Here is a 13,307-nt window from a genome sequence, read left to right as displayed (position 1 = left end):
TCACACTTAGGTTTTCAATGAAGGTGTGTAGTAAGAATGAATAACTAATTTTCTGAATAAAAGGTCTTCCTTTAGAAAAGATCTAAATGTTACCTGTGTTCTGGAATTAATTTGAGGCAGTCTGTCTTACACCATGTTTAGCCTGATCCAGATTGCATGTATTGGAGCCAGAGTTTCTTTAAAGGTAGTATGTTTGCTGTCCTGTCTGTCATTATTTATAAGCTGTCAGGTGGCACTGCATGTGGCAATCATGTCTTCAACTTGTAATGTAGTCCCATTTCTAAACTGAAAAGCTTTTTACACTTTGTAGAGCTATTGTCATTATTTTGAGAAACATGAGCATTTTAAAGAATACTCGGTGTAAAATCTGTTGCAGTGTTATCATAGGAACCACATGGATGTGTTTCTTGCTACGCAAGACATCCTTCAGTTTGCATTTATGGCCAGGTTTTCCTGCCATGCGAACAGATGGTGCATAAATAGTAGCCACAGGTGTGGTGGAGCACTGCATATTGGAGCAGATCTGATAGTTGTGTACTCAGAGGTTGCTGGTGTGGCTGCTGTGGTGTTTCATTTTTCATCTCAAGGCATTTACATCCTTCCCCTCCTCTCCACAAATAGCACTTGAGTCACCTTAGAGACAGTTGTCTTGAGTACTCCTCTGCAACAGGATAACCCCATCTCAGAATGCAGAGTGGAAGATTTTTCTGAGTCTTAGTCTAGAGCTCAGGACTGTAGTGTTAGCTTGTGTAATCAGAATACTTGACTGCATGAGTTTGTCTTGTATCTTAATTCCAAAATTGCTGCATCTGATTTTCAGCCGAAATTCACCTTGAATGAAGTACATGTAGCTTTCTAATGTTTAACTTTCTTGAGGGGTTGTGCTAGGCCTGCCGGGTACATTAATCATAGTTTGCCAGCAGTGTAATAGAGCTAGGATTCTCATGGAAAAGAGTCTGCTTTTAGAAACACCTTGGAGACACTCTAGCATTGGGTACTTTTGGATTCTCAAGCCCTGTTCAAAATGCCTTCCTATTTTCTACCTACATTAATGGGCTAATTCACTGTATTTTTAGCCTCTTGCAGAGGTTTTATTGTGCTTGTTTCAGTGACCAGAAGCATGTTGTGAATTTGAGTCTCACTTGTATTGTGAAGGCTCCTTACACTTCCAGTGAATAATGTTGGCTGGGAGAGTGAAGTTAGTGCAAAATAGAAATGGCATCCAACAGTCACTGATACATAGTGCTGTGCAGTATGTGACTGTATCCCCAAATGTCCCTGGGGGAGCTTCATTGAACCAAAAGCATAGTTAAGCTATTTACAATGAATTTTCCTTTTTTCTGTATCCTGTAGGACATTGAAGATCTGGATCATTACGATATGAAGGAGGAGGAGCCAGTTGATGGGAAGAAATCTGAGGATGAAGGCATTGAAAAAGAGAACCTTGCAATCTTAGAAAAAATCAGAAAAAATCAAAGGCAAGATCACTTAAATGTGAGTTACTGATTTTTATGGCTTTTCTTTGCAATATTGCTGGCTTTGAAATAGGAATGGTTTTCAGCAAATAAAGCCTATTGCTATACACCAAGACATACATTAACCTGTAGCTGACTTCCAGCATAAATAGGACAAATATCTCAAGTTATGGGACCTAAATAGCTCTTTTTGGAGAAGTTTGAATAGGCCAGCTAAGATTCCAAGGTCATTTAGTAAATGGACTTATCTTTCATCAAAATCTTTGGTACAGGAAGTTAGTTGTCAATCCAGATCCCACAGAGGCACAAAAGCTACCTCAAAGCACTCTCATTCACCCTAGGAGAATGCTATCTTAATTTATTTTGTCAAACTGGGTTGAGTTATTCTTGGCCTTTTGGATGAGGAAGCATCTTTTAGCTTTTCCCCGGAGTCAACTCCTACGTGTAAATCCAGGTTTCACACTTGTTAACAATATTTGACTGCCTGTCTGATTTCCAGAGATACCTATTTGACTGTCCTTTTCTCTTTGCTCAGTGCCTTTGTTATCAACAGTAGTCCTCCTTGCAGAAACAGCAGAAAGCATCTAGGTTGTAAGCATGACTTTTGTTGCTAAGCCCTTAGTAAAATAATGAATAAAGCCATAAATAAAATTGACTGCATTGAAAGTCATAGGTGACTTAATGTAATTACTTAAACCCAGGAGTTTGTGCTTTAAATCCATTTTATGTATGAGTTTGTTTTTCAGTAATATCTATGCCACATGGAAATTATTGAAGGATGGTTTTGGGTTGTTTTTGGTTTTTGGCAGACATAAAGCCAGGGGCCTTCAGCACCTCTGTAGCTTCATCATCACAGTTTTCTGAGTTATCCTCCTAGCAGGTAGTTGTAAAAAACCTGTTTGCTCTCTAGAGGTTTAGCAGTGTTTTGTCACAAGTGCCAAGTTCCAAAGAAGCTGCTACTTCTCAAAGGTGCATGTAGGAGGGAATGATGATGTCCTACAACCCGAATTTTATTAAGCCTGGCTTCCAGAGAAATCCAGGCGCTTTCACAGAGGCTCCACATGTGTAATGCTGAAATTTCAATACTGCTGGTCACGACCAGTTTCAGGCCAAGGTAAGGGGTCTGTGTTTTTCATAAGACACCTCTACAGAAAGAAGGTGCCTGAACTGCTGCCTTCTACTGCGTGACCTTTGTAAGTTGTTACATGCTTCTTGGCAAGTCTGTAGATGTGCAGATCATGTCCAGACACAAGATGAGCTATTTCTCATTAAACCAATAGTTGAAGATGTGAGCAGTAGTTCGGTACAGAGGAGGGAACTGTAACTAATTAGGGAAGGAATAAGGTTCAGGGTTGGCATGTAGGAAAGACCTAGAATTTTGGCCAAGGAGCCAGCTTTTCCTAGTTCTTACATTTTGATTGTGGGTTGTTTTTGGTTTTTTTAGGAACTATTTTCTAAAAAGCCTAAATTGCTAGATTCAAGAGGATTGCTGTTGTAAACCTCTTTTGATTTGTAGCAGGAGTTCTATACATTTGAAGTGCTTAGTGCTAGTTGAGCCAATCTTGTAGTGCTGGATGTGCTCCTGAGATATCTGGTTATCACAAGAATTTAGTTAGCAGGGTCTTGACTATTTGTTGCAATGAATTACTGGCCCTAAATAACTTTTGTTCAGGAAAAAATAACCTTTTTCCTTTTAGTTACTGACACTTTAACGCGGAGAAGGGTTTTAGTTTGTAGCCATCTGCTTTACAAAGGAAATAAAATAGAAATCCTTCAAAGTTCTTCAGCTACTGTCCCAGTGCTGTTCAGGTATGATTTGAGTGCAAACCTCTCAAAAATACCTTAGACTTCTGTTCTGCTAAAACAGGCAGTATGAAATAGTTTGCTAGAGGAGACTGCTTTCAGAATTCAGTAGTTTCCTACCAGGTTGTCTGAAGGCAAGTGTACAGTAATGATCACCCTTCAAAAGAAACAAACCCCAAACCCACACAGTGACAATAAAAGAAACCCCAAACCAAATTAAACCCAAACTTGGTCAGCATTTCAGTGCTTAAAAACAGGTAAACATAAGGTGCCAAACTGCACTTGCTGTATAGTCAAGTCTTAAAACAGACAGTGATCACTTCCTGGTTTTGCTTAAACTTTAACGTTCACAGTTGCAGAAGATGCATATTGAGATTCTCTGTATTTCTGTACTTATAACTCGGACCTTATGGTAACAACTCTTTAACTGTCAAAGCAAATAAATCCTCTTGCAGCCTGAAAGGCATGGGTTACCATCATCTAAGACTGGTAGAACTGGGAAAGGGTTTTTGTAGTTTTGGTGGTTTTGCTTGATGTGGAAAGCCTCCTAAACCTGCAGATTTCCTTTTGTTATCTGTTGTGTTTTTTCCCCTATTTGGCAAATACTGCCTTTCCTTTCGCTTTTTCCCCTCCACATCTAGTGGAGCTGAAATGAACACTGCTGCTTTTCTGTTTGACAACAGCAGATTCAACTTACATAATAGCTGTTTCTCATGCCAAGGCACTCTCGTTGACGCTGGTACATAAACAAGGTCAGCTGAGTACAGGGAACAGGGTATTCAACTGCTGCTGAGGAACTGTGGCATTTTTGTGGGTCACCAGAAATAGCTGCACTGCTTAAGGAATTTCTCAAAGGACTTGTGAGCATTTACTTTTAAGTGCTTGAGAACTGCAAGCTGGAGCTGCACTACTGACCTAGGAAAGAGCTAACCTAGTAGCACTTAAATGCCCCTTTATGCTGCCAAAATATGGGACTTTGAATAGAACATTTTAAAGGTGCTCTAAGAAAGTATCCTAACAGAGCAAACCTTATATCCGTACAGCCCTTCACAGTGAGTTTTCTTAGAGGGCAGTGTGAGTTCCACAAATGTAAATGTAGTGGATAAGCATAGTCTGGTTTTCACACAAACTACACCGCTCTTTTGGTATACTTTGTTTCCTCATCAGGGGAAAGTAAACCACACCTGTGTCATTTGTACACTTGATGTTGGAAGAGGGAGCATGAAGCCTAGCACTTTGACTACTGCCCAGTGCAACCAGAAGACTTCTCAGCTTCTTTACATGTTCTTTGGCCCAAATCCATGGGTCCAGAGCCTCTCTCCCCTTGGCTGGAATGCAGGTTGAAGTTACAGATGATGCCGAAAGGCTTTTCCACAGGAAAGGAGTGCATGCAGTCCTGTTCTCTCATAATCCTAACAGGTTAAAGACATTTTTCTGCTGCTCAGGTCTTTTGTTGTAGGAATTTTGAGGGTTTGTGTGTTTTGTAGTAGTTAGGAATATGCATCTACTAATTTTGTAAATGAGTTTTCTTCCTTGGCAGTAACTGGAATCCTTCTCTTTCTGGCATCAGGAAATATTTTTGCCTTGTGGTGCAGTATGTAACTTGAGAAAGCATTAATCCTCCTCTTAACATTGTAATAACTTTAAAGAACCACTTGTGTACTGGGAGTAGGAAAAAGAAAGGTCTTTGAACTGGAATCATTAACTTCAAATATTTAACAACTTGCTGCTGCTTGCTTTTCAGAGGTCTCTCCCCACAGTCATTTTAGAGATTAATGCTTCTTTTATTTAGATCATGCTATCAGCGTTTTCCATTTCCTACTGAGGAATTTATGCACTTTCCTCTAAAAGTCTCAAATGTCTCCACTTTCATCTTCAGATTTTATGAGGTCTGAAGTGTCATTTCCATTTTCATTCTAATCCTTGAAGTATGAATCTATCTTGTAGGAATGAATGTACTTCTGCACAAACAGTAAGGATCTTCAGTGGCAATAGAGCAAACTTGTATTCTTTAGCTCTTTTGGGGTCACTTTAGGTTTTATTTTCTTACCTTGGGGGAGACTCCATTTTTTGTGTTTTGTTTTAGCAAGTAATTTTTGGTCATGTGGCTGAGCTATCTGGAGTGTATTGTGAGTGAAGCAATTCACTGTTTTGATGCATGACAGTATTTTTCAGAGCAGATAGGAAAAAGGCAGTTCAGACTTTGGATTTAAAACTGCAGTGAACTGCACCTCCTACAGTTCAGTTTAAGGAGCAGACTGTGGCCGTCTTTTGAGAGATGGAAAGGGAAAAGAAAAGGTCCAAAGGAGAAAAGTCAAGGCTGCAGAACCTCCTATCTCTGGAGATTTAGTGCAGTAGACAGCTAGGGCAGTGGCGTTGCTGTGCTGCAGTTAGGTGTGCCCTACTGACCTGCAAATGCAGAAGCTCTGTTCTGAAGTCCCAATTGTCTTAGAAGCTGCTTAACTGTTCTGTAAAGTATTTTACTGAAATGCATGTGTTTGCAATAAAATACTAATTAAGGGTAGAAGCACTTCTGAAAAATGTAATGCCTGTACTGACCTGCATCCGAGTTTCATGTTCCTTGCAGTGACAGAAGCATGTCCTTAGTGGACAAGGACAAGCTTGTAGTGATGCATCTGATGAATAGTTTTCATGTCCAACAGTTTTGGCTCTGGGAATTCCTGCACCAGGTGTTTCAGGTACTTGCAACTCTCAGCAGCTGGCACATAGATGTTTACCTCCTGTAGCAGGGATCTCTCCAGCTTATCTTGTCATTGTCCTGGAAGAACACAAGTATGCTTGTACAGGAGAGGATGATCAAGTGAGACTCCTTGTACCTGTTTCATTAGTTAACCAGAAAGAAGTCACCTGGGGCTTCTCTAGCAGCTCTGTTAACTTCTTCAGTTTACAGATCAAATGGCTATGCCTTTCTGCACTTGGAATCAAGCCCAGGTACCTGTCAGATCCTGTGGTTGACCAGTTATTTCTAAGGCAGTTGTGATTTTAATCTTGATTTCTCAAGTGGAGAAATGGGAGCTTTATCTCCTTTGGAGTGGTAAGTTCCACTTTTCTGGAAGGATACTCCATTATCTAGATCTGAATTCAGTCTTCAAAGTTATACTTAGCATATAGCGAGTTCCTGAAAGTTAAAAGTGTTAATTTTAGTGCTAGTATAGTCAAAACTGAACTCAGTGCTCAACTGTATCACACAATGGTGTGATGCAAGTAATACTCTCTTCTAAACTGTACTTTAACAGTAGTTGTAAAAACAAAAGCGACACCAGAATGGAGAGTTCATGTTTCAAAGCAGTGGTGTTTGGCATTAAGGTTACTATGAGGTACAGGAGTTAATATCTACAGCTTTGTCCAAGGGTACTTAAGAGCACAAAGTAAGCTTCTGTGCTAAACTTTTTAGGTTAAGCTTGCTAGCCTCATTTTCTTGATCATAGATTACTGGTTTGAGCTCGTATCAGTTCATCAGAGTAGTGAGTCTAACTACCTGTAATACTGCTGTAGGAGTGGGCACCCCAACCAGAAACTCTTAGGAAAAAAGGGTGCAAAATACTGTTATAGACTAAATCTACGGAGTCTAGCTTACACACACTGAAATTAACCTTTGTTTTTAGACATCACTTCAGTTTCTCATCAGTTAAAACAGCATACAGGTGTATGTGGTCTGGAGTTTTAAATTACTACAGTAGAGAAGATCCTTAAATTTTCACATGCAAAGGTGAGCTTCCAACTGTACGTACAGAAATTCAGTAGCTTAATTTGATGGGAATAAATGTGCAATGAGGAAACCAGTTTTCTGGAGGATGTCTTTGAGAGTCCAAGTTGGTTTTAAATTGCCTGTATTTAGAGGTTGATATTCTGTGAAATATTTAAACCAGTTCCTTCAGTAAGAAATGCAGCAGATGAAGCAAGGATATTGCACAGCCTGCACAGAAGAAAGCTGGAATCACACTTCCCTATGAAGTTTCCTCTGTATTCAACGCTTTGATGAATCTCAACCTTAACACAGTACAGGTCTGAAAAAGCACAGACATTGTACAGAGAATGGTGCTTAACACTGTGTTAAGTGTGCTGCTTCCTTTTCCAGCCAATCTGCAAGTAGTATAAATGGTACTAATTTGCAGGTAACTTGTATGAATAATCAAGCTGCTTTTTCCCATAAAAATTTATTCACCTGCTGTTAAAGGAAGAGAAATTCTTTCTTTGTCTGATAGTGCTCTATAGGCAGGGACTTGAGTAAACTGAGAAATGACTTCTCTGGAGCCCTGTCTTTGTGTAGCTTTTGTTTAAACAGATTAAAGGAGTTGCCTTTAATTTGCATATTTAATTAGAAAGTTCATTCTTCATACTGGTCTGTTAAGAAAAACTAGTGGAAATTCAGTAATCTGCATAATTAAATCCAGAGGAATATGAAAATGAGTAGCCTGAAAGAGCAGTCTACAGATTATAGCATGAAGCTAAGCATATTATATGGTGCTACTGAACAGAGAAGACAAAAGGAGTATGGGAAGGCTTTAGCATCAAGTAACTAGTACTGATATTTAATCCTTATTAAGAAATAATTTGATCCTACAATTAAGAACTTGTAGAATATATAATGTCACTGTTGACTTCAGGCGGTCGGGGTGATGTTTCACGTATTAAGCAATGGTCATTACTGCATCAGACTTCTCCAGAAATACTTCTCTGGCACTTCTGTCCAAGAAGAATCTGTTTGTAGATAGATGTGCATGGTGTCTGAAAGAAAACTGAAGAACCAAGTCTCTCCCAGTTCACAGATGGAGTAGAAAAACAAGACACCTAGTGTAATCATTCAGTATTTCATATAGAGAAGCTGAACCAAACTTTACTCTAGGCGAGGGCTTCTTCTGTATTTGGTGGTAGGGGTTTTCGCTTGTTTTCATCTCTGTTTTCCAAAAATCTTGAGTGTAAAATGGTATTTTGGGTGGCATATACCAACAAGGTAATCATGTAGCATCTAAGGTTTAGTATCAAAATCTGTCCTGCTAGTGTTGGCATTGAATTGGAGAGAGTAATGAAGGTATTTTTGGCGATCATGTTATTCTAAATAAGCACTTCAGTCTTGTAAGAAAGAAAGGTTCTGGCCTCACTTTCAAGCTCAAAATTGAGGCAAAATTTAATACCCAGGTCACAGAGCTGTCAGCATTGGGGATGTATGCAGAATACATCCAGTGCAGCAGTTGTTGGTATTAAATAGACATCAGTTACTTGATAACTGGTGTGGTCATTAGTTTGTCACTAACTGGTGCTTTTGGGAGCCAGTTACTTTGTATGCATGTCACTTTTTTTCCTTTTCTTTTTCTTTTTTCTTTCACCCTGTATCTCAGGCTAAAATACCAGGTTTAGAAGTGGTATGTTATTTTGTCGCTTTGAGATGCTGAGTAATACAGAACTGAGCTCTGAAAGAATAGAAGAGATTCATGCCCTGGTTGCATAAACCAGAAGAACTATGATAAAGCACAAGAAATTATTTGGTATTTTCAGATTTACTTACTTTATGCTTCCTCTGTGTAGGTGCTGGGGTTTTTTCACTCTGCGCACAATAGTATTGCTTTTGTTCTGCATTTTCTATGTATTTTCATTAGTCCTACTGCATCCAGATACTGCTCTGTGGCAAATACTTCCCAACTCCTCTACCTTTTTTGTAACCAAATAAAGATACACTTCTGAGAAAACAGTAAAACTTTATGTGCAGAAGCTTGTTCTTAGCATTAGTCTTTCTTTTCCTTCCAGTGTGTAAGAGTAGAAGGTAAAAGGCAATATTTCCCTATTAGATATGTACTGTGGATCCATCTTGGAAACAAAATGCTAGAAAGATTAAATTACTTAACAGAGAAGTATGTCTGTTGTACCTTGATTAAAAATTTGCATCACCTATACCATGTAGTAGAATACAGTAATGTGCTGCTTTAGAGGGTCTTGTTTCTGTTGAGTAGTCTTGCTCACTAGAAAATGCAAGTTTTCAGCAGCCTGATCCTAGTACAGAATCTTTGAGTTACTGTAACTTTGTAATGGAAATAAAGCTGTTTGTAAATGTTACTTTTCGCTTATTTGCAGTCTTCTTTTGTTTGTTTCAGGGTGCAGTCTCTGGGTCAGTTCAGGCTTCAGATCGACTTATGAAAGAACTCAGGGATATATATAGATCACAGAGTTATAAAACAGGTAAAATGCTTCAGATTTCCCTTCTTAAAATAAGCTTTAAAAGTATTCTCTTGGTAAATGTGTCCTGCTAATTCTGTGTTTTGTTGTCATATGTATGTATATACGTGTATGTAGGTATATGTGTGCACATATATAAAAATACATGGATACGTACATTGTATAGACTCTTGTTACATAAAAGTGTATCGGTGGAGAGAAAGGAAGTGAGGATACATATCCTCCTAAAATGCTCTTCCTTTTTGTAACGCAAAACTTCATTGAGAAGAATGCTCTCAGGGTGGGTGACTACGAAGAACAATTCAAGACTATGCCTGTGGGATTTCTTGAGATTTCAAAACTACCTGAAATTCAGCTCTCCAGGTATATAGGGCAAAAGCTTTGACCACTACCACTAGTGGGTAGTACTACCCACAAAGATATGCTTGCTATAGGGAGATTCGTGTTCAACAGCAGAAGGATTTGTTGTTATACAGGATTTAACCTTAACTACACTGCTGTTACTTCTATTGTGATGGTGTTAATCTGATCCTGAGCTCTATATATTCCTTGGAATAAGGATACAAATGGTAATTGAAAACAAGCTTGCTTTTTAAGTTTGTTTGAATAACAAACACTGATTAGTATTAGGTAGGTGGGTGGTTTTCTGTTCTATTTGCTGCATAGAAGGGCTGTACCTAAACAGCTCAGCAAAGGAATCAGTATATTGAATTGTCTGAGTGTCACCGTACAAGAAATAGAGATAACACAGATTTCAGGCAAGTTGTATTCCTGTAGGTCAGCTGAGTAGACAACTCCACCACTGCAGCCGGATGTGAGAACCAGAATGGGAACAGAAAGAATGCCCAATTAGAAAATTAGTCTAAATTGTAATCCTCTGTCTCTTACTGAACTTCTGCCGTAGTTTGTTTCTTGTGGTCTTAAATCTCACTCAGTGGCTAAGGCATTTTAAAGGACAGAGTTGAAGCGACATTAAGCTCCTGTTTTGATTTGCCATATTTAAGGTAAATAGTTTTATGTGCTCAAGTACTGTGGACAGTGTCTGAAGTATAAATTTGATTAGGTCACCTAGTGTTGATCTAACGCTAGCCTACTTCTTTTAGGCTTTACTGCAACTGAGTGCTTACCAGTATGCCCTAATCACCATCTGTCCAGCAAAGAATGGATTACTGGGACTAAGGAAGAGCCTAGAAATAGATCTGTGTTAGTCACATGGGATGCTTCACTGCCCGTGTAGGGTCTTCAGGGTTCGTTTCAGTGGTTAGAACAAAGATTGGCTATAACAACTCTACTCGACTGTAAAGACTGTGTGGTGCTTAATCCTAGTAGTACTGCTGGAGTCACCAAAGAGCCCCTGTAATAGGTGTATTTTGAGGAGAGGATTTAGGTTCCTTAATAATGCCATTTCTTGGCTTTAGATTAATAACGAGCCTTAACTAGTTGCAAAAGACATAACTCCTGATGCAGGAAAGCATACCCTGATGAGGAAAAGTAAACCCTGCTAAACTGGAAAGGAAGCTGAGATCCTAGGAAGGGTATAGTAACTTACTATTAGCTTATGACTTAGGAATATGTAAAAAAAGTACAGCTGGATGCCTTTTCCAAAAAATGTTGATGAAGTGAAGTGTCAAGTGGGGGTTGATGCTATAAAACCATGGCAGTCCTGCTTTGTAACAGCATCCTATTGCTACATTTATTAAATGGTGCCAGTAAATGATGTTGTTTGTTATAAAATGTACCTAGATCCATTCCTTATGGCTTCTTTTAATCTTAGGACTTTAATAAGTTTAATATCAGCTCCTCTCCTTTGCACAAACCTCCTGCTTTTCTAGCCTGGGTCTGTGTTTAGTTGTTAGATAACTGCCACCATGGGAGCAGGGGCATGGTAGATCATTGGTTTTGTTTTTTTTTTTACCTGTGATCTTTTTCTGAGAACTTGCTCCATGGTCCATTTTCCCCTTAATTTAATTTCTTACCATTAACGCACAGAGGGAACCATTGTGAAACTTAAAGGTTCTGGTAACTGTTGCAAGGTGATTTTAAGTCTGTTTTCATTTTTGCTAATGTAAGCCAGAACATCTAAGGCTGCTTGTCAGTTGCGTAAGAATCACTTTAGTTAGGGTATATGAGGTTACATGTCTTCAGGATTGACAACAGGACAGCACTGGGGCTGCTGAAGCAGGTAATAGTTGTAGTAATAGTCCTTTAATTTTTTTCTTTTCTGTTAAACTGTTTTAATAAAAAGTAGCATTAAAAAACACTGCCAGGACTTCAGCTGTGTGTGTACACTCAAAGTAGTGTCCATTTTGGAACTGAAGCTCCTTTACTGATTGAAATGCTATTGTTCAAGCAAAAGATGACAGCCAACTTGCTGTCAACAGGAAAGTTGCTTATCTACCTGGAAAATCTAAGTGAAGAAGTACCCTTAAGATCAAACAGAAAGCTCATTTTCTTATGAGCTAACAGAAGTAAAATACTTCAGCAGGTTAAGAGATTCTGCAATAAATTAGACAGTTTCATTCACTTGTTTTCATAATAGGAGTCACAAGTCCTCCTAACTCAGATTATCACGGTTCCAAACATAAGGTTGGAGATTTGGTTAGTTCACATTGAAGAGTTCACAAGGGTTTTAATATCACTGGGGGGTGAGCATGACAGAGAGAAGGAAGAAGAGGGAGGAACAAAGAATTTGGAGATACTAATGGAAATATTTTCTGTTCATCTTTTTCACAACTGTTATTCATATGTAGTGAAGTATATATAGAGATATAGCTCACTGCTGTAGCCAAAGACTGTATGGGCTTTACTTCTAGTTGTAGTAAAGTTGCAATGAGTAAGACATTGCCTCTATTTTGGAAGGAGTTGCTTTTCTTCCCACCTCTTCATCTTTAATTTTTTGCTGGCTTCATGGTTCTGTGTGCTTGCTTTTGCTTCCATCACCTCTATGGATAGCCCTCTGCCTAAATTGAGCAAAAAGTATATGAGCTGGTTCCAAAAAACACCTCTTGACTATTAAACACCCCACCCCTGAACTTTGGACAGTGTTGTTAACAAGCTTCTATACCACGGCAGAGAGCAGCCCTGCTGCTGCTGCTGTTCCTGAGAACATACAGGTAGTATTCAGCTCAAAACGTAGGTGCCTGAAAGGCTGAATAAGTAGCTTGCTGTTCTTTTAAGGCACACCTTGTCAGTCCTAAACTTGTTGGTGGCACTGTGGTACAGAGAAACTAGCATGATTTCTTTACCTGGTTTATTGAGTTTTGGAATGCTTTAGAAATAAAGGTGCCTGGGCAGCTTGAAATGTCATCTGTACTCCCAGTACTAATGCTTGAAAGTTTCAGCTGCAAGATGATCTACTCTAGAATAACAAATTTCAGACATATGAATACTTTAGTTCCCTGGAGAGAATGCAGTGACTGCAGTCTGTTGCTGGTGGAGCCTTCAGACATCCTGGGCTGATTCCTCAATTGCGTACATCTTCCAGATAATTACGTCAGCACCAGATATGCTGTTAAATATTAGCCCAGGTCACAAGTGTAATCATGGTTGTTCAGTGTGTATGCATGAATAGTCTGTGAGGGAAGAGATGAAGCTTTGGGGCATCGCTGATAGTATTTTCTAAATCTTAAAGGGTTATTGTTTCTTCCTGGACTGCTTGTGAGCATCTGCAGAGAGGAAGCTTGAAAATACAGGAGAATGGCAAATAACCTTTCATCCTTCCCTTGAGTGAAAGGTGTAACTATTATTTTACATGCTTAAAACAACCAGACCATTGAAAATCACCAGCTGGCTTCCAGAGACAGCTGTTCTTTTAGTGCACCTTTCTGCCGCCTTTGG

General features: G+C 39.1%; 1 protein-coding gene across 4 annotated transcripts in view; it reads left to right on the top strand.

Moving 5' to 3' along the window:
- The window catches only part of UBE2Q2 (ubiquitin conjugating enzyme E2 Q2), a 47,918-nt gene that overhangs the window by 23,861 nt on the left and 10,750 nt on the right, over positions 1-13,307 (top strand). For all 4 annotated transcript variants that reach the window (XM_062612249.1, XM_062612246.1, XM_062612250.1 and 1 more), the window contains 2 exons: positions 1,354-1,494; positions 9,389-9,473. In XM_062612249.1, coding sequence (XP_062468233.1) covers positions 1,354-1,494; positions 9,389-9,473 — 226 coding nt within the window. The remainder of the gene's footprint in view (positions 1-1,353; positions 1,495-9,388; positions 9,474-13,307) is intronic.

This window comes from Pezoporus occidentalis, unplaced genomic scaffold (assembly GCF_034315485.1).
Source record: "Pezoporus occidentalis ecotype Australia unplaced genomic scaffold, CSIRO_AGI_Poc_V1 ctg159, whole genome shotgun sequence".
Lineage (NCBI taxonomy): Eukaryota > Metazoa > Chordata > Aves > Psittaciformes > Psittacidae > Pezoporus > Pezoporus occidentalis.
This window is presented reverse-complemented; position numbering and strand designations above follow the sequence as displayed.